The sequence below is a fragment of the Bombus impatiens genome, unplaced genomic scaffold, assembly GCF_000188095.3.
Source record: "Bombus impatiens unplaced genomic scaffold, BIMP_2.2 scf_0581, whole genome shotgun sequence".
Lineage (NCBI taxonomy): Eukaryota > Metazoa > Arthropoda > Insecta > Hymenoptera > Apidae > Bombus > Bombus impatiens.
In genome coordinates this window covers 521,256-541,802 of record NT_177000.1, presented here as the reverse complement: position 1 = coordinate 541,802, position 20,547 = coordinate 521,256, and the positions used below count along the sequence as shown (strand labels likewise).

The window sequence follows — 20,547 nt, the reverse complement described above, 5'->3', positions numbered from 1 at the left end:
GTGGTCGTCCTCGTCCTCGCGTACCCATCTCTTTCATAGCACCAGGACACACCTGGCGTAAATGTGCTCTCATGAGCGCCCATGTGCACCTCTCTTTCTGCCTGCTGCCCTTACGTGCCCTGTAAATCCAGAGCACACCCCGATTAGCACGCCCACGCACTCTATCACTCGCGAATATGGCCAAGATCCTCAACAAGGACCCCGTCACCTACGAGAGGGAGAGGGACAACTTCCTTAAGGACCTCCGTCATTTCCATGAGACCAGAGGGTAAGCTGATTTCGATGCTTCTCATTCTTCCATTCCATTATTTATCTCTCTGTCTGGCTACTCTCTCATACATCGATCATTATTTTCCGCTCCGTTTCCTCGTTTCCATTCAACCGTTTTCTCTATTTTTCTTTTCTTTTCTTTTCTTTATCATTATTTTCATTATTATCATCATTATCATCATCATCGTTATTATTATTATTATTTATGTATCTTGCTCTATTCGATCGCTAGAAACACATATTCTCGTTCAATCGTTCTCGCGACGTTTCGAAAGTGATTCGGATTAACATTGCCTACCCAGAATGTAGACAAAGTTGAGGTTATGTACGATTAGTTTAAAGTTTCCCAGAGAAACTCGCCTTTGTGCAAGCCATTTGTTTACGTGTGTTCCATGTTTTCTTTATCGACAATTATCGGTCGCCTATCTTATTGCGATTGAGGTTACGTTCGATCGAAACGAACAATATTATGATCAACTTGTTGATTTTTTTTCCTTTCTTTCATTCGAATTTATGTCGCTCGATATCGCGATTCTTGTAAACGCTAAGGTTTTTTCTTCATTCGATAACTGGATTTTAATGATATTAACACGAATGTACAAGCGTTTGAACAATCGAATAACTGCGAATCATTTCACGCGTAAACATTGTCCTTTATTACGTCATTGTTCATGTTTTATTAGTTTAGGAAACGGATACAAAGCATTTTCGATGGTCATACTAAACGGTTTTAACCTCGGTCGGAATTTGTCTATTTGTCACTGAATCTGTGTATTCGTTGAATACAATCAAAGAATCGACATGTCTCCACCTAATTTATATTTTTAGTAATTTATTGATTTTATATATTTTTACATGTTTTATATGTCTAATTATATCTATGTATAATAGTACTATACATATCGTGTATAATTTAATACGTATTGACACCTCCTTATACCATATACGTAAATGTGCAATTACGCGTACCGAAGAAAATCAAATGTTCTTATCGTTTAAAAAATAATAATAAATAAAAAATAACAGGAGATAACAAGTTAATAAGTAATCTATCATTTACTTCGGCGAATGCTAAGATTCAAAAAATAAAATTCACAGTACAGTAATTTATGGCATTATTTTTGTACTCTATAAATATCACATTTTTCTATTATACCGTTGGTTTTTTTTACACATATCGTAAATTTGACACGTTTCAGGACTCCGTTCAAGAAAAATCCGAAAATCAATGGAAAAGATATAGATCTGTACTTGTTGTACGTCGTCGTTACTGCTCATGGCGGATGGATAAAGGTGAGTCCATACTGACATGTATGTATACATTTTTCTCTCCAGTTTTTCGAGTACAGTTCAGTTTTGCCAACATGCCCCGTGTACAAAAATATTTGATATCCATAACTTCATACGTAATTCTCGCGTAACACAATGGGCGAAAATGTCAGAAATATTATGTTTCTATGTATGTGTATGTATGTATTAGCAAAACGTGTGAATAGGGTTTTACCACGTACCTGGATACGGTATATGCTCTCATTTTACACTCATTTTTACACTCGTGATCCTTTCGTTCGAATTATTGTTTCCACGCTAATTTACATTTCTTGATCATTTCTCTTTTAGATTATTATCATTGCAAATACGTGCAATATACCAAGGTTCATAGGATGATGCTTTGAATAAAAATAAAACACTATAATGAGAATATTCTTTTGCTTCTCGTTATTCTTATATGATTTTATATAATAAAAAGAAGGATAATTTTATAATTTAATACTTAGGGTACGGATCACCCGTGTTCATACTATTACGATACTTGTCTACACTTTAGGCACATTGAACGAGGTGTATCAATCGTTTATCTTTTATTTTATCTCAAGCGCAATAAGAAAATGATACTCGAACACAAAGTTCATTGAATGTATAGGTCTAACATTTTGTCTATTATATTCTAATAAAAACTTATTGCGTTGTATCGCAATACTGTGACGAAGCTTCGAAACACGCACAAAGTATTTATGTGGACTGAGAAATAAAGAAGCAAATCTCGGATAAGCTTACTTGGCCGTTAGCAAACGTGTAACTTTTATAAGATAATGCGAATTTTTACGAAAATTTTATTACGCGGTGGAGGAGGTACGATCTGTTTCATACATTTCGAACGACCCAATTTCCTTGTCGTCGAACAATTGGCCTTTCTCAGTTATATCCAATCTAGTTCGAATATATTCAACGGTACGTGGAGCAACGTTTATTCACAAATCAGTTCCACGATCGGTTCGGGTCATTCTGTCACATTCCGTGTTTTCATTCCAAGTTACATGGCAGACTGTCCATCCTACCGATCAGGTACTCGATTCGGTTCTGCGCATCGAAATCGCTTTGGCTCGTTTACCCAGCTCGAATTTCGAGTATGCGAATGCCTCGAGCGTCCGCGCACGCTCCTAGGCGCGGGAAGGACGAGTGGTCGCGTGCTCTTTGCTACGGAAGCCTCCCAAATTCAAGACTACCGGTCTACTAAGTATGTACATATATATATATATATATGTATATATGTAACCTCCTTGAGGTAGAATTATTAAAAAATTAATAATCTGCAAATTAATTTGTAATGTGCCAAACGAAATTAAAAACGACGAATCAACCCAACTTATTTTATAAAAAATGCATTGTTTTAGTTATATGACTCAAATTCGTAAAACGTCGGAACATATTTGTGACAAAATTTCTTCTTCGATTATTCTTCTAATACGTACTTTTGCCCTCCCCCTTTTTTTCTCTTGTTTTAAGTTCTATCGTTAACAAAAAAAATGGTTTTCGATCCATCACGCGCGATTAATAATCGAGCAATGCGTCCCGGAAACGCGGGAAAACGATTGTTTGGCGAAACGGGTACACTCGTTCGTCGATCACGTGCTTCGAAAATGAAACTATAACAATGACAAAATCTATAGCTGCTTTATTACGTGAAATCAAAGTAAATAACCTTGATGATAATTGCATAAAACTAAATCGCCATTTTACATCTTTGCCAATGATATTTTGCAAAGAAAAAAACAGTTCACTCTACATGACATATTGGTTGGTTGGATTATTTGTTATATTAAAAGATTTTACTACCTATTGTTATATATTAGATATTATGGGATATGGCGGTTCACGTAAACAACGCAATAGTGTAATATTCACCTCTTTTGAACTACTAACTAACTACAACCATCTATGCGTGTATAGCCACACGTTTGATACAAGCACGATTTTCAAAACCATGTGGTGCATATAAATATACATACATAAGTATGTTTCACGAAGAGTGTACAATTTTTCGATTTACTCGAGATATACTTATGAGCAGGAAATATGTGTGTACATTGTACATATCTATGTACAGTAAAGTAAAACGTGAAACTCGATGCGATCTGGAATACGATTATTTTGTTATACTTTTACACTTGCGATAGTTAGAGTCGAGCATATTGGCAATTTTTTAACACAGGAAGCTCGCTGTATACATTTTTCGCGATTAACCTCGCCTAACCTCGATTTCCGATAATCGCGTCTTTCTCATCGGGAGAAGACCCAAAACCAAAGGGTCACCGCACAACGTTACACGACGCGTACGGCCCGAGCTTGTCAAGTTTATAAACAGTAATTTACGCGCGCGTGTTGTCATTCATGCACGTGGATTGATACGTACACGTAACATTATGGTTAACGAATCTTACAGAAACAAGAATGAATCATGTTCGGGCATTTCTTACATTTTGACAAACATACGGTACTGTTCGCATAAAGCCAGGTGCACGCTGACAGACAATTGCCCGTAGGCACGCGTTGTTTGTCCAAGAGAATTCATTAGCATTATTATCTTTTAATCTTCGACACGTAGGTTTGGCGCACGTTTTAATAAACCGAATCAATTCGGATGTAATTTCTTTAACGCGTCGAATAGATCTCTCTTTCCGGCGAAAAGGCCTTTTCGGGGAACACCGAGGCCTTTGAGATCCTGCATTCGCTCGAATCAATTCAGAATTCAATTTCACATCTAATTTCTGACCATACTTCTCCAGATTTTTTAGAAAGTAAAAGCAACTTTACAAAGTAAATCTATATATATATATATATAAATTGCTGGGGTTCGGTGTTAAAATTTACGATTTATATTTATAAATTTAAGATTTACTTGTTGTTAGACCTACGTTTACGGAGTGAAATTGACGATATCGAGTTGTCAACGATGTATACACGTTATGTTTACGTCGTGTATCGATGTCACACATATGTACGCTCGCGCGTTTCTTTTCGCACACTCAAATTCTCAGAACATTTAGTATTCGTTCGAACGTTCGCCTCGATGTGGTTTCTTTGTATTATGCATATGGAAAACGATAGAATAGAATTCGTTTCCATACAACTTCTTGTTGATGTAAATTTGAATTCATTTCTTTTTGAATATTTTATTTAACATTGGAAAACAAACTGTGAAGTTTGAACAGTGATTCAGGCATTTCAATGAAATAATTGGTCGTCCGTTTGATTCGCATAGTAGCTTTCGATTCGTCTAACGTAACGAGGTCTCTTTGCGCTACGACGAGTAACGAAGCGATCGAAATGATTTTTTGAACGCGGTATCCTTGTCTCTGCTACTCTCCGCTGCTGTCGTAATTCGATCGGTTTATTTAAGAACAATGCGTATCTATTTTTTTCAAAATGAACCAATCTTTACGTTCGGTGATCGCAAAATTATTTCTTCGTTTAAGGATAAGTTATAAGAAAAAGTAGTAGCCGTTGTTGTATAACTTTTCAAATCAATATTGCAACGTTGAAACATGCGTTCCGTTAAAGATAGAATTTTTGCTGATTGTTTATGTCTGCGTCGTTGTTTCGTCGCTTTTTCGTTATACTCAAAACACCTCCGTGTAACAATTTTTGCAGTTAAAGTCAAAGTGTTCCCAACTACTTTTTCGTTCGAAATAATTTATTGGTAATGCGCTTTTTGTATTCGAACAGGCTTCCGCATCCTCGTGACGGCGCGTTCTCCACCGAGATAAGCCAAGGATATTTCTTTACGCAATTACGAGAGAAACATACTGCTTCGGATCAAAAAATTGCCACCCTTTATAACGCATCGCTATAAGATTCTCTCAAATAGAATGTACGTTACATAGTTATAAAGTAAGCTATTTCATTCGCATAAGTTTCTGGATGATTGCTTCTCTAGAGTAAAAACCGTTGGTCTATGTTTTCTTAAGAACCGATTCGATATTACATGTATATATAGATATATATGTGTGTGTGTGTGTGTGTGCGTGTAGTCGTATGTATGCACATAAACGTACATAGGTATGCACTTGTGCGGTGGCAGCGCTGTGGCATAACATGGCGAAGCTTTTCACCTCTCTTCCTTCTCGTTGCATCTGGTAGCATCTTAACGTATACCATCCGTCAAAATAGCCACTGTACACGTCCTTTCTTAAGGTACATTCGTACCTTCTATGCAATGATCCATTACTTTCACGCGTACAACTTTTTGTAATTCGTTTCTCTGTTAGAATTTGAAATTCCTCGTTAGACATTAATATATAATTTATATCGCTCTCTAGGTAAACTAAATTTGAAATAACTATTTATAAGTTCTAGCATTATAGTTTATTCAAGTATACTTTACATTTGAAAAGAAATAATACTTATTTTACATTTCGTATCAAGCGTTTCGAAGAATTAGAAAAATTATGATTTTTCTATAACGGATTAAAGTCTACGGACACCGCAATCGACAATTTTAATATTCGTTCCTTTGTTAGAAATACTTCATCGAATCGTCACTTTCCGGGAAAGTCGTACTACGGAACACGTTCCGCGCAATGAAAAGACGCGTCTGGCTTCTTCTCGCTTCCCTTCTCCCATCGAATCTCCTTTTTCAACTAGCGAAAAAGTGCAAACGCGTATAGAGTCGAGAGGACGACTTATTCGTCATCGAAGTTATCGTCGAGGGGACAACCCCCTGAAAAACGTGCATAACCTATACCACAGCGATTTCCAACGAAAGAATCATGGCGAATTCTCCAGCGAATAGCGGAATGTTTATACGAAACAAAATTTCATTAAACTTCTTATCTTTCCTTTTCTTTTTCCGCTAATTAAACTTATTGATGCAGATAAAGAGGTAAAGGTAAAGAGGTAACCATGGGAGTCATATAAGTCTTTTCGCTTATTTGTCCAATTTCTAAAAAGCTTTTTTATTTCTTTTTTCTCGTGTATTTATGTATCTATGATATTTACAATTTCTCCATTTCCGTCTCGGATTTTCACGCGATTCGAGATGCCGCTTCACGTTGGTCGAACGTCGACCACAACGACACGACGCTTCGCGCTCGAAAAGGAAGCGTGATGCATCCAAGCGGAAAACTCTGAAATTCGTTTGTTCGGACTGTGGACGTTGCTGTAAAGGCGCCTTTTCCATTTCGAGGCAACGAATCGAGCGTTAGCGGTCGAATACTGCTATAAATTTCAATCCAAGCCACTATTTCAGCAACTTTCGATCAATCGTTTCTCCATGCTCGATGTATCGCAAATCATGATAGTCACAGTGCATCGACTGTGCAACGACTTGTCAAATCGTTCGTAATCGACGAATCAGAGAAAACGAAAAAGACAAGAACGAGATAGATTGAATTTGATTCTACCATAGAATCCCGACTGTAAAATACTCGGCTAGGATAGCACCTCTTAGATCCTTAAAAGTTGAGTTGAGTTGTTGAGGTCGTTGAAGCCGAAATTAAGCGTCGTTCTTCGCGGAAATAAGGCGTAAAAAATTTCGACCAACCTGTTGATACGCGATGTCCTCGTGGATTTTGACAATGCCTCTCTTTAAATTTAGTACTCTTAACCTACTGTACGTACCGCTTACTCTGTACGGTTTTGAATCGCGAGCAGTCGCTTACTTTTCGGCTTTCGGTTACTTTTTATTTTCCGACCGCACGCGGTGGCACGAGGCGGCCGGTTAGGCTGTTATCATAAAGAGAACGGTAAGCGATAAAATTGGCATTGACTGTGCCGTCACGTGTTTTGCCGCTTACCGCTTACCGTTCACCGCTTACCGCTCTGTATGATCATGGCATTACGTGGATTTCTGCGGTTATGAGTGTTAAGACCTTTGTCGAGAAAGTTTTCAAAATCGTCCAGTTCCGTGGAAAACGATCGTTTTCGGTTTTAGCGACTTAAAATATCCTCGAAAATATACATTCGAACAAAAAATTTTGTAACTCGGATACTATAATTTACCCTAGAATTTTTTTCGATAATTGGACAACTGTTCCGGAAATCGAAACGTACGGACAATACGGAAGTTGATGCAAGGTCAGGGTCACTTGCAGAGAGGTATAATTCGGGGTGGGAGATAGATCATGAACCGAAAGTGGGAAGAAGGTGCGCGCAGAAGGGCGGGGAAGGGGAGGGGGCAAGGGAGCGAGGATGAGATGGTGCGAGTAGGGAATAAGAAAGAGGGAGAGAGAATATTATATGAGGAGGAGGAGGAGGAGGAGGAGGAGTTGGTGGTGCGGCGTACGAGGGCTTCCCCTCAACAAGTGTGATCGAAGCTCGCTAGACTATATAACCCGCGGCTGGGTCGCGACTACGCTCAGACTCAGAATGCATCGTGGAGTGCGGATCTGTGATTCGAGCGGGTTGACGCCATGTTCTTCGTCGCGCGCCACCGGCAGACCTAGTCGATCAATTTGGTTATTACAACGAACATACCGAGAGTATTCTTTACGGGAAAGATATCTTTAGATATTTTGACGTGTTTTTGCATTTTGTGATCCATCGACAATTAATCGATTGGGTGGTTAAAAAATAATTACTGTCATTTAATTTACTATTTGACAAAACTCGCGTCAAAACTAAAGTATCAAAATCATGCATCCCTCTTCCGTATAACGTATCCGCGATCATTTCTCTCGAGTTTAAATTACTCGGTGTAATTCGAGTATTTGAGATCAGATTTTTTAAATCTTGGACGAATTCTTAAATTTCCAGCGACGAGTAAATTCGGATAATAACTAATCCGATTGATCGATTCTACGAAGTATAATACGCACCCTGTAAGAACGCAAATTTTTTCTGCAGTGACTCGTTACGGAAGTCGATTATGGAAATCAAGTCGGTTTTCCCAGCGTACTTCTGAATCATATTGTTCTTTATCTATTAGCATATTATGTGTTTATTCTAAATCTATGCTCTTGCAACGTTCGAGCTCTAATTTAACGTCTTGAAGATATGTATAAGATATATATATATATATCTCTATCGAGATGTCCACTTAAAGTATCATTAAAATATTTTTAACGAAATATTTTTTAGAATTATTTTTATTCGAATGGAAGAGTTAACGTTTCCATTTCGAATTTAATGACGTGTGTGTTACGCACGCATGAAATTTGAAAAAATGCTAACGTAACACGAATCGTGAATTAGTATTACAAAGATGAATGAACTAAAATGGAATACCAACTTTTGTATAATTTACAATTATCTACAGTACTGCACTTAGCTACTGTATCTTTGCTCGGTTAACTGTCGCAGCGTTATCCCTACCACTTCTCGGAATTGTTAGCACGGGGCGAACATCCGTGTTATCTCTTGCTTAAGGTATTTGTAGCGTGGATTAGTTTTCTTACAATTTCTTTGAAATTTTGACGATACGTTATTTAGTATATTATATATAAAAAATCGCGCGCACGCGCGCACACACACACATATATATATACATGATTCAATTTTTAAAGAGCCTGGTCTTACCGAAATGGAGATATTCGCCTTCAAAGTTGGAAGTTTTATCGCGTAATCCCTGTAGTAAGTGGGTGAAAAAATTACTTTTTGATCAATCGCCGGAAAACCGTTCTTACAAAGTTGCTAGAAAGCTAATACGTTGCGTGAAATGGCTAGAAGAATCTTTTTGTAGAAAAACAATTCAACCCCGAGCTCGTCGTTTTGCAATAAAAGTAACGCGAAATATGTAATTTCGGCGTGCAAAGTGCCGTTCTGGCCATTTCTGAATTGTTTGTTAGCGTGCGTGTAGAAAGTACAGACAGCCAAGAAATTTCTTCCTAGAGAGAGAATCTGGGACATGCGTGAAGAATATGACTTTCGAGGCTCCGCGTATGTTAGTTTTGAGGTGTATTGTCGCGCTACAAATACCTTAATATCGTCGATGACATCGCTATAGGTCATGAAATCGATAAAATTTTTCTTTTCTTTTCTCATATTTTATTATTGCAAGATTGCTTTTATCGGTATGCTGACAATTTTGCGATGATAGTGATTACTAGACACGAAGATGATCGAGTAATTTATTACTGAACTTACTTATTGTTAATAGATAATAAAATACGTGTGCAATCGACATTTGCTCGAATGTTTATTTCTTTAGTTGTAACATATATTGCTAATTTCTAAGCTAGTAATTATTTGACATTTTTTGCGTTACATTTGTGATACGTCGATGCACTTGACGATACTTCTTTGCTGTCACCATCCGCTATAAGCTATATCTCCTTCCATTTTACTTACCTCCTCCATTAAAAAAAGTCTTCCAAGTGTCTTTGTTAAGAAATTCTCCGCCTTCACAGGGTCGTTAAAAGGCTGTTCGCTCTTGGGAGGTTCACGATCTACCAACTTCTCGAAATCGATTGGTTTTTACCGCGCGACAGTCGCTTCGGCAAAAAGACAGAAAAGGAAAAAAAAAGATATCTCGTATGTTGGCCCGGTTGAATTTATCAGCGCGTTACGAGGCTAAGTCACTCTACTCTGGTTAAGGAGTAGTCGGCGTGAAGTGAAAGTGTGTAGAGGTAGAAATTATTAGCGAGTCGCTGGTGTGTAGAGCGGATTCTTACAGAAGTAAAACGATTGGATAACTCGAAACTCATACCCGTGCGTGCACACGCGCATCAGAGCGCTCTCCTGTCGGAATACATCTGGAAGTTTTTCGCGAGTGCGCGCGGGCGGACGAGCGCGCGGGCGCGCGTTCGGCTACGAGAAATTCGAAATAAATTATAGTGATCTTCGAGCTGGACGTGTGTAGCCGGCTGTCCGTTCTACGCTCGTTTTTCTAATCCATAAACTTGTTCGTGCTTGGTTAAAGAAATGCCTCTACTGACTGCTACAGTCGCGCAGTTACACGTGTAACGAAGTAAATAAGAGTCTTATTCAGAAAGCTTTAAATACTTTTCTTCTTCTTCTTCTTATATCGCATTTATTATCATCAACTTTGTAAATCGTTCTTATTATTATCGAAGTTAACGAAGAAGACGAATTTGATTATAATTAGTATCTTTATAACGGGTATCTGGTAAAAATTGGAAAATTATTAATTTCTTGCTGAAAATTCTATAGATTGTTTTGGCTACGAAATATTTGCACGATTGCAACAACTTTAATGATTTATCCTATTAAGTGAAATTACTGCCGATAATGTAACGTTTTATGTTTAGTAATTATTATCGATTTTATGGGTACAGTGTTCGCAGGGTACAGGGACAGTTATGAATACAAGTTTTGAATACGCGGCATGAATATAAGTTTGTTGCACTAGGATTCTTTCTTTACTCTTCGTTTCACACACTTTATTTAACTGAAATATCACAAACACGACATTATAATTAATAATATACGTTTAGCAGTAACCAATGAAAAGGAATGAAGTGGTAATGAGAGGAGCTGCTGTTTTAAAATGTAATTTTTACAAGGGTAGAAGAGCTACGTTATTCAGAGTTTGCGTGCCTTCGATAAATATATTCTTACGATAAAAAAACTTTAGGTTCTTATCTTTATTTCCGTTCTCTAATTGTAATTGTTTTTAGTCGTATCTAGAACGGTGTAATAGAACAGCAGCGTGAAACCAATGACAGTAATGAAATTGCAGAAAATGTGATAGCCTTATCGAGTGCATTATGTGACCGCGCCTACTTTAAAATTGAAATCGTCGATTATTGAGATCAAGAAGAACCAGCATGCTCGCAGTTGATCATTAATCTTCTTTCTGTTAATCGAAATATAGCAACGTAGAAAAGGAAAATAAAGCGAGGGGAAGAACCATTCCTTTTTCTTGTGAAATTTATGAAATAATAAGTGAAATTTTATGAGATACTTTGTTGTTAATAAATTTCGATCCAAGGAATATAAATTGTAAAATCGTTCGGCTTTTTTGACGAGTGCTCCGTTATTATTTCAGTTACAAAAATATTTCAGCCACATTGAAACGTATAATGCTATTTATACCCGGTGACCAGATGGAAACGTTAAATGTCGATCAAAGTCCTGTGTGAACTCGATATATAGTTCCTGGAAAATAATAATTGAAGCTTAATATGTTTTGTGAATTGCTTCTATTTTTATTTATGCAAGATTACATATAATTTTGTTAAAAAGTAGCATTGAAAGAGGGCGGCAGAGAAATTTTTGTAGCCACGAGTAATGGTGTTAATTTTTAATGAAAAAATAAAATACGATGCAAATCCACAATGTCATGTACTCCGGAGTTATAAGAGTACAGAAATATTCGAGGTAATACGTTTCGCCTCCTCACATGTCGGTTCGCTGTTGCATACCAAGCGTGCTGGGTTCGTCAGTCTCGCACAGTTTGCTGCTAATCTAAATATTTTATCTGAGGTTCCAATTTCGAAATCATAGACCAGCTAGAAAATGAACGTGCTTCATTATTTTTAGCTATTTTCGGTCACACGAATGGATAATTCCAATTTTGCTGAATTCAATATTTCGTTGGAATCTTTGAAACGTCAAATGAAGAATTCTCTGAAACAAGCAAGCAAAGACTTATTATATTCTAAAATGTTTAAGAGATTTGCAGAACATTTTTTATTTGACGAATCGATGTTAAATCGAAGATGAAGTACAGTTCGAAGCGAGCTTCTCCTCGAGTTTATCCGCTGCACGAGCAAGTAGAAACACACGTGTAAAATCACCGAAACGCGTCGCGATCGAGCGACAAACCAGATAAAAACATAGGCGTAAACCACGCGTAAAATAAATTGTAAAGCCTTTGCGTTTTATCGGGGTAACGTGTGTTGTCAAAGAACCCAGTGGCGGAACATCAGGGGGGGGGGGGGGGGGGGGGGGGGGGGGGGGGGGGGGGGGGGGGGGGGGGGGGGGGGGGGGGGGGGGGGGGGGGGGGGGGGGGGGGGGGGGGGGGGGGGGGGGGGGGGGGGGGGGGGGGGGGGGGGGGGGGGGGGGGGGGGGGGGGGGGGGGGGGGGGGGGGGGGGGGGGGGGGGGGGGGGGGGGGGGGGGGGGGGGGGGGGGGGGGGGGGGGGGGGGGGGGGGGGGGGGGGGGGGGGGGGGGGGGGGGGGGGGGGGGGGGGGGGGGGGGGGGGGGGGGGGGGGGGGGGGGGGGGGGGGGGGGGGGGGGGGGGGGGGGGGGGGGGGGGGGGGGGGGGGGGGGGGGGGGGGGGGGGGGGGGGGGGGGGGGGGGGGGGGGGGGGGGGGGGGGGGGGGGGGGGGGGGGGGGGGGGGGGGGGGGGGGGGGGGGGGGGGGGGGGGGGGGGGGGGGGGGGGGGGGGGGGGGGGGGGGGGGGGGGGGGGGGGGGGGGGGGGGGGGGGGGGGGGGGGGGGGGGGGGGGGGGGGGGGGGGGGGGGGGGGGGGGGGGGGGGGGGGGGGGGGGGGGGGGGGGGGGGGGGGGGGGGGGGGGGGGGGGGGGGAGGAGGAGGAGGAAAGAAGAAAAAGAAAGGAGAGACCCCTTTGCAAACGAGAGGAGCCCCGGGAGAAAGAGCACGATTGCGAGAGCAACGTAGAGTCAGAAGGATACGCTATGTACTTATGCAGAAAGAGACAGAGGGAAAGCGTTATACGTTCGCAAGTGTCCGGCTTGTTCAAGGGCGCGACTGGTATACGGGAGAGTCTTCGGATGGCCGTCAAATGGGCACGCAGCGTAGTCTGGCATTGGTCTGCTCGCTATACGCAGTGCGTGTAGCGTGCGAGGAATCCACGACGAAGTCGGTAATGCTGAGTCAGTCAGGTGCCGCGGCGCCTCTTACATCGCTTGTACTTGGAAATGGTAGGTGCGCACGTAACAGAGAGAAAGAGTGAGAGAGACGAAAGGAATAAGATATGGAACCTAAAGTATGTTAAAAGATCAGGATTAAAGAGAAAAGTATTACGATTGACCGTAAAAAGAAAGGGAACAAAGGGAAAAGAAGGGGGTAATAGAGAAAAGAGAAAGGCAAGATATAAAGGGGGAATGAAATGGAAAGAGAAAGAGACGAGGCGCTATTGTTGGGAAGGAGAGGGAGCGGGGCGTTCGCTGGTTCGCTCCCCGGTGATGAGGTACGGTCGATATGGCAACGCCGCGCCCTGGTACACGCATACCGGCATCACTGCCCGCCCAACCATCGAACAGTCGGCAACGTCGCTCTGGCAGTACGCGGGGGAGGGGGCAGTCAAGCTCTCACACATCGAATGACGAGGAGACCGACCTCATGCCCTGCACACATGTGCAGCCGGAGACACCGAAGAGAACTGAGATGCCTGGCTGGTCGGTTGGTTGCTTGCTTGGTTGCTTGCTTGCTTACTGCTGCTGCTGCTGCTGCTGCTGTTGCTGCTGTTGCTGCTGTTTCGCTTGTTTTCTTGCCTGCGCGACTGTCCCACGCACGCGCTTCACTGACGTGCATCTCTGTATCCAAATTGGCCAAGTACTTTTCACTTGGAGATTCGTTTTTTTTCTGCTACGGAAAAAATAGATATCTGCTCTCTCTCTCTCTCTCTCTCTCCTGTCTCTTCGAATTATTTAGCTTGTTCTATGTTCTTTTGGAAAAAATCCATAATCAGAATTCTCGAACGAAGGAAAATGTTCGTTAAATCTTTAATATCGTTTTCATTGAAATATGAATTGTTTGACCGTTTGAAACGCAGTGCGCGGGAAGCGTTTACTTTTCCGCCGTTAGATTCCTGTTTCTGAAAATAAAATTGATGAAAAACGATATATTCTTTATACGAAACGAGGCTATTTCGCGTACCAAGTGCTTTGACAAGTATACCTTTCACGGATACGTGAACGTACATACACGATACCGTTAAATCGACCAATTGAATGGTTCGACGTCGAATTACGTACATATGCTTCTCTTATAGCGCATTAAAGTATTACATTGGACTGGTTTCAAACGTGCATGGCATCGTTTATAATACCAACATTGAACTTATACCCAAAAGGCTAAAGAAACGTCAAGTTTATCGTAAGAGCCTATATAACCTCGTTTCGAAGGATCGAGCTGGTAAGATCGGATCGCTGGCTCGCGAACGGTATTACTTCGATGGTCGCACGATTCGCTACAGTGGAGGCATTCCTCTTTTTGCTCGTCCCTCGATCGTAGGTAACGACACCTACTACCTCCTTGGCGAATGTCGCGTGTGGTGTTGCCGTACGATCGGAGTAGCAAGTAACGCGGAGAGAAAGAGATGGAAAGAATTGGAAAGCGGGAATCGCTCGAGTGGAAGGGAGATGGTGGCATGCCGCGGTGTTGCCATTCTGTCATCCGAGGGCAGACCACTTCCGAGAGTACGCCTCGTGGCGGCTATAGTGCGGCAACGTTGCTTCGACAAGATTAAATAGAGATAGCCTGAGGTATACGCTCCGCCGTCGTAAGATGGGCTCACCGTTAGTCGAGGAAGAAGTGAGACGGATAAAGGACAGCTAAAGGGAAGCATATCGCTTCAATTCGAACTCGTCGATCGTTCTCTTACCAACGCGAAAACGTCTAACGCGTAACTTTTTAAACGCGTCGCAGTCGTTGTTGATATTTCCTTTTCGTTTCTCTACGATTTTTCCTTTAGTTTCTTCCTTTTATGAAAATTAAAAGTGTATTTAGGATGCATATCGTGTCTATACTGAAACGTTTGGATTAGCGGAATAAACGTTATTGTCGTGAGATTGGAAGCAGCCGAGTAACGCAACTAATAAATCGTACGACGTATTGTCGAAATGTTCTAAACGTTTTAAAATGTGTTTGAGTATTGGACGATATTGTTAGCAAGTTGAAAATAAACCATTCGAGAACTAAATTACAAACATAAATTGCATATCCACGTTTGAATCGATCAACTTTCATCGTATACAGTTTATAATCGCGAACGAAGGGGGAAAATTCTGTATCTATCGTGTACGGATAAAAGTGTGTTCGACTTGCCATTGTCGCGACTCCCGAAGCAAGTTGGTTCAAGTTGACGCGTTATAGAATTTCTGGTACTGCGTCATCTTGACACCAAGTGAAATTTGCTTTTCAAACGAAATACAAAATATAAATAACTTGCCTGTACAATTAAAAAAATATGTTGCATATGAAACACTAGGGTGGCATGTTTAAAATCATCCAACGTTCCTAGTTACGTTTCAAAATTCTACTAATTCAGAGTCTTCTAATTCGTTTTTAACGAAGCTCGAAACTTTCCATTTAGACACGTCGATATATAGAAAGTTGTTGGCGTCGTGTTGCTTTTGTCTGCGAACAGAACTCGTTGGAAATCTTTCGCGAATGCTTGCCTCGTCGAGCGATCGCGTTCGTGGGTGGGGTGGGTGAGATAAATACAGTAGCCCCCTCCCCCATGCTTGGAAAGTATCTCTCTCGCGCATAGAACTCTATAGAGGTGGAAAAATTGCCAGAAATATAGAATAAATCTTTTCACGTACATAAATATTTAACACCGACGTGTTAGAAGATACGTTTAACCTTAAAAATCTATTATTTCCTTTCAGAATTGACCTATCGCATCTATCTATACACGGAGGTTATGGTACTTTTTCATTTTGTATTACGAAGGGCTATAGTAATGTTTTGTCATATCGTACGAAGTCGTATTTGCGATCGTGGTCGGCAAGCAGAACTAGCAGGAAAGTCGTGTAAAATCAGTTAGGCACCGAAGTATGTTTGTTCGGAACGATCGTCAATTAAACTAAATTAAACGGATTTTCAGATTAATTAGAAAATTCCCCTTGCTCTTCGTGCTTGCTCTTACACCAAGACGAAGAAATTTCGAGAAAATGTAGCCGATTCGTTTGGTTCTCGAGTGACTCATATGCGATTCCGAGTATCAACAATTCATTGGTACGACCGAGACTTGCGTTAATTTACGACTTTGTCGTATTTCTTCTACCGATTATATATATCGTATTTGTATATTATATAGGAGGATCTACGATAAATAAAGCTTTTTCGTCGTTCCCATTTCTGCGCCGTGCACGAGATACATCGGTATTAATGGCCTTGGCCGAGCAGTTGGTAAGCCATCGTTCGAACACGAGCCATCGCCAGAGGTCACTGTACTTACCTTTTCTCTTTCCTCTTGTTCGCTCCGTTCCTTTGTCATACCGGCTTCGACCCATTTGCGGCGTACGCATGTTCGCGCGCTTTCCGTGTCTTTCTACTTTGTCTCGTGTTGGCCCGTTGGCGGAGCTTTCTCGCCAACTTGTCAGCTGGAACGTCTGCAACCGTGGTTCTCTTTTTAACGAAAAACACCTTTTGCTCACCAAGTTGAAAACGAATGTTTCTCCGCAGCTGGTGTTTTCTTACTGACTCGATGCTGGTTGTGTCGTACTTTCCGTCGATTATTTTCAGTATTCGAGGAAACAATTTGCGATCATCTATATAGGGTCGAGTAAAGATATTTGTATCAATTGGAGTCGGTAGAACGTCGATTTGTACCTGACTTTAGAGAAATTGGTGAATCTTGCAATATGCAAATACGTTAGTGCATTTTCGTAATACTTTTGTGTCGATCTGCTCGTAAAAGAACCATACGTAACTTGTTCGTGAACGTGAAGATTCGATATATTATTTAATTTTTGACATTGAAAATGATGGAAAAGCTGAGCGCGTGTTTCCTAATCTGTATTATCTGTGGCGGCAGACGGGTAGCTGGATAACCCGTTGGCACACGCGCCATTAAAGAATGATCGTAAAAGTGGCGGTAGTTATCTGAAACGAGCGTGGCGTTCGGTTTAAGATAAATCGTGCCGTGGCGGTCTAATCCTCGCGTTATTAATACTCTCGTGGTTGGAGAAGTAACGCGTAACAATAATTTCCATTATCGCATTTACGTTATCTGTAATGGATTGAGAATTGAAATTTGTATGATTTTTAGATGCCATCAAGAGGGTTAGCTGTTCAAATGAGGTGATGTATCGATGAAAACGAGCGAGTCTGTACAAACTAAATCCTGAATAAAACTTGTGAAATTCAATTGTACGGTATTTCATTCATTTCTGGCGTTTGATTATATTTCTAACGTTATGCAGCGACGTTAATATTTGAAGAAAAACTTTGGGTTACACGATAAAAGTGGATTGTTTTTGCGTTTAAGGGAAATTTACGTATTTACGAAGCGTATTGCCACGCATAGAATCGTAAAAAAACGAAAGATTCGACGTTATTAAATTTTATTTTCAGTTTTCAATTTCCTGCGAATTTTCAATCGATGGGAATCGTAGTAGTAGCCGCTATACCTGTTTGCAAGGAATGTGGTACAAAGGAAAATAAAATTGTACCTGAAAAAGTACGATAGGAAGGGATTTTTGATAGATACTGCAACGTGGGCGGCCATCGTAATAAGTCGAGTCTGGCGGACACGGTATCTCATTGGAACACACTCGTCGCACTGTGACTCTGGTAGATTAGTTTATCTTATGTAACGAGTTAGCATGGAAACAGAGAAAGAGTATGGCCATTGTTTGGTTTGCGACAACTGTGTGCGCACAACGTGGCAGCCGCATGAGTTCGCAGATGTGCCTCGACCGTCGACCGTCGACCGTCGACCGTCGACCGTCGTGTTGCGTCGGTTCGAGCTTTTCGTCCAAAAAGCTTATTCATATACCGATATTTACACACCGTCCGTTTCGTTAAACGACCGTTGCGTTTCGTACTTTGTTGAAAGAAAGACCGAAATCTTCGAGATGTTGAAATACGTAAATGTTTTCCGTATAAGACGTTGAAAGAGAAACGATAGGCTAGAAAATGTTGCTTCTAGCATTTCGATGTAGCAAGAATATCGATGTCCGAATCGATCTTCCGATAGACAGATTATCTTTCGTATTTTCGAAACAGCTACGTACATATATACGCACGATACACGACGCACGATGGTTGTTCGTCAGGTAGCGGAGAATGCTCGGGAATGTTTTCGAGTGCGCGTTTATCCAGAAAGAAGAAATATCGAAGAAAACTATACTCTGTCTATGAACAAATTTGGAAAATCGATTTCTTCGTTGCTCCGTTTGCGTCTGCTATATCTCTGCCGAGGTGGCACTCGTACACGTTACCCGCGAAGCCGATGCACCGGACGAACGTGCTAACGGCGAAACGTTTGATTTCTCGAAATGCGAGACTTCGAATCGCATACCGCGTTGATTAATAAATTATCGACCGAGTAATTTACGACGATAAATAATCCACGTCCGATAAAAATTCCATTCATTGATAGAACAATTTTCTCGAGTATAAATTTGGTTTGAAAAGTTGGAAGGTAGATCGGACTTGAAAAATTTGGTCGATATGTAACGCTTTTAAAATTTTGACAACCTGTTTTTTTATTTAATTTAAGAAATTCGGATTCGTGCATACCTGCAACAACGAGGACAATGATCCTGAAATAAAATGCCAAGTTTTTCGAAACACCGTTTCTAGCTAATATCTATTTTTTCATGTATTTTCATCGTTCAATCGCGAAACCGATCTTACCACTTATATAATCTCTTACGTGTACGTTGATAATATTATTAGTGTACACGCTATACATAGTAGTCTTTTTATGCGCGTGCCATTCGATACGAGAAATCTCGGAATTTCGCAGGCGATCGATCGCAGCATTCGAATCGGTTAAAAAAGATTTCTTTCTTAATTTGTTTGACGTTAACAAACTGACCGTTTGTTCCTATACGTCGAACACCGCGAACAACCACGTTCGAGTAATATTATTTATTCAGATTTTGTTCCGGAAGAATGGACTTTTGCTTCTACGTCGATCCAAGTATTTCTCTCTTTTCTTTTTTCCCCTTTTCTTCTCCTTCTTATTTCGTTTTCAGGGAAAATGCTATAAGCCATTAAAGTCTTAAATCTTTGTTTTCCGTGTATCGACTGTCTGTGCGTCGAACAACTGAAAATACAATTTGAACGTAAAGATTGATCGGAAAAGCAAACTTGTTGCATGCATTCGATAAACGCGACTGATGTCTCGCGGAGCGTAGGAAGAACAGCCGCTACCAGATCCCGTCCGAGTAGTTACCGTGTCGTTACAGCATCTGCGATAGCGTTGCGATCGTCTATGGTAGAAGAAGGAGCGGCTGTTCTTCCGTCGTCGCGAATTACGTGGCCTCTCAACCGCGCGCATTGCGTATTCAATTGTCGTTGACTGCATGCACGTTTATTACGCGGACGCGACCTCTATGCAACTACTAAGCGTACCGTGAAACCGAACGCTCGGCGTTCATCGCTCGGACCGTCTATCGAACGATTACGCGCTACTAAAGTATAGGATATCGTAATTACCTCCGATTATCGGGCAAGTTGGCTGGCACCGCGACCAATCTCTCACATAGGTGATATATAGTCGTTTATTACAGTAGTTTATTACATCGTATTGTTTCGAAGCTGTGGACTTCTTTCTGGGTACACACGCCCTACGCTTAACGCGAATTCTAGTTTTTCGCTTTCAAGAGGTGTACACATTACGTAGAATTACGAGTCGATCTTTCTCGATATCGTTCCGGTGCTCGTTCGGCCTACTAACAAAGTTGCCATATGTTTCGCCGAATCGAGCGATATAATTGCGCAAGAATAACGAGATCTGTCTTATTACAACGGTACAACGTGATAGAATATCACGGGCGGTAAAACAAGCCCGAGCATAGAGGGTCGCGGTGTCGGACAGAAGGCACGCGGAGAATCGAAATTTCTTCGCTGCGAATCTTCGATCGATACCAACGTCGTCGTTCGAAGCCGCTCGAATTTCAAAATATCATTCCGAGTCTTCGCCGAATCTCGCACACCTATGTGTCAAGGCTCCGAAGAACACTCGCATCCGTCCAAGTTTCATCGGCGCCAACCTGCGAACCTCTCTATACGCTCTTCGTACGAGCAAGCAGCGTCCCTTTCGCGTCAGCTGCCTACCAACCCTTGAAGCAGCCGTCGATGGTTTGGCGCGGATATCGAGGTCATCCTGGGCTTCCCGTATCGGGCCGCTACTTCCGTTCGCTGCTATACGCTCGTGTCTGCTCCCTCGC

General features: G+C 41.5%; 1 protein-coding gene across 1 annotated transcript in view; it reads left to right on the top strand.

The window, feature by feature from the left end:
* Positions 1-20,547, top strand: part of LOC100743907 (AT-rich interactive domain-containing protein 2) — a 61,926-nt gene that overhangs the window by 943 nt on the left and 40,436 nt on the right. The window contains exons 2-3 of the mRNA XM_033322215.1: positions 1-268; positions 1,470-1,563. Of these exons, the coding sequence (XP_033178106.1) occupies positions 177-268; positions 1,470-1,563 (186 nt within the window). The 5' untranslated portion in view covers positions 1-176. The remainder of the gene's footprint in view (positions 269-1,469; positions 1,564-20,547) is intronic.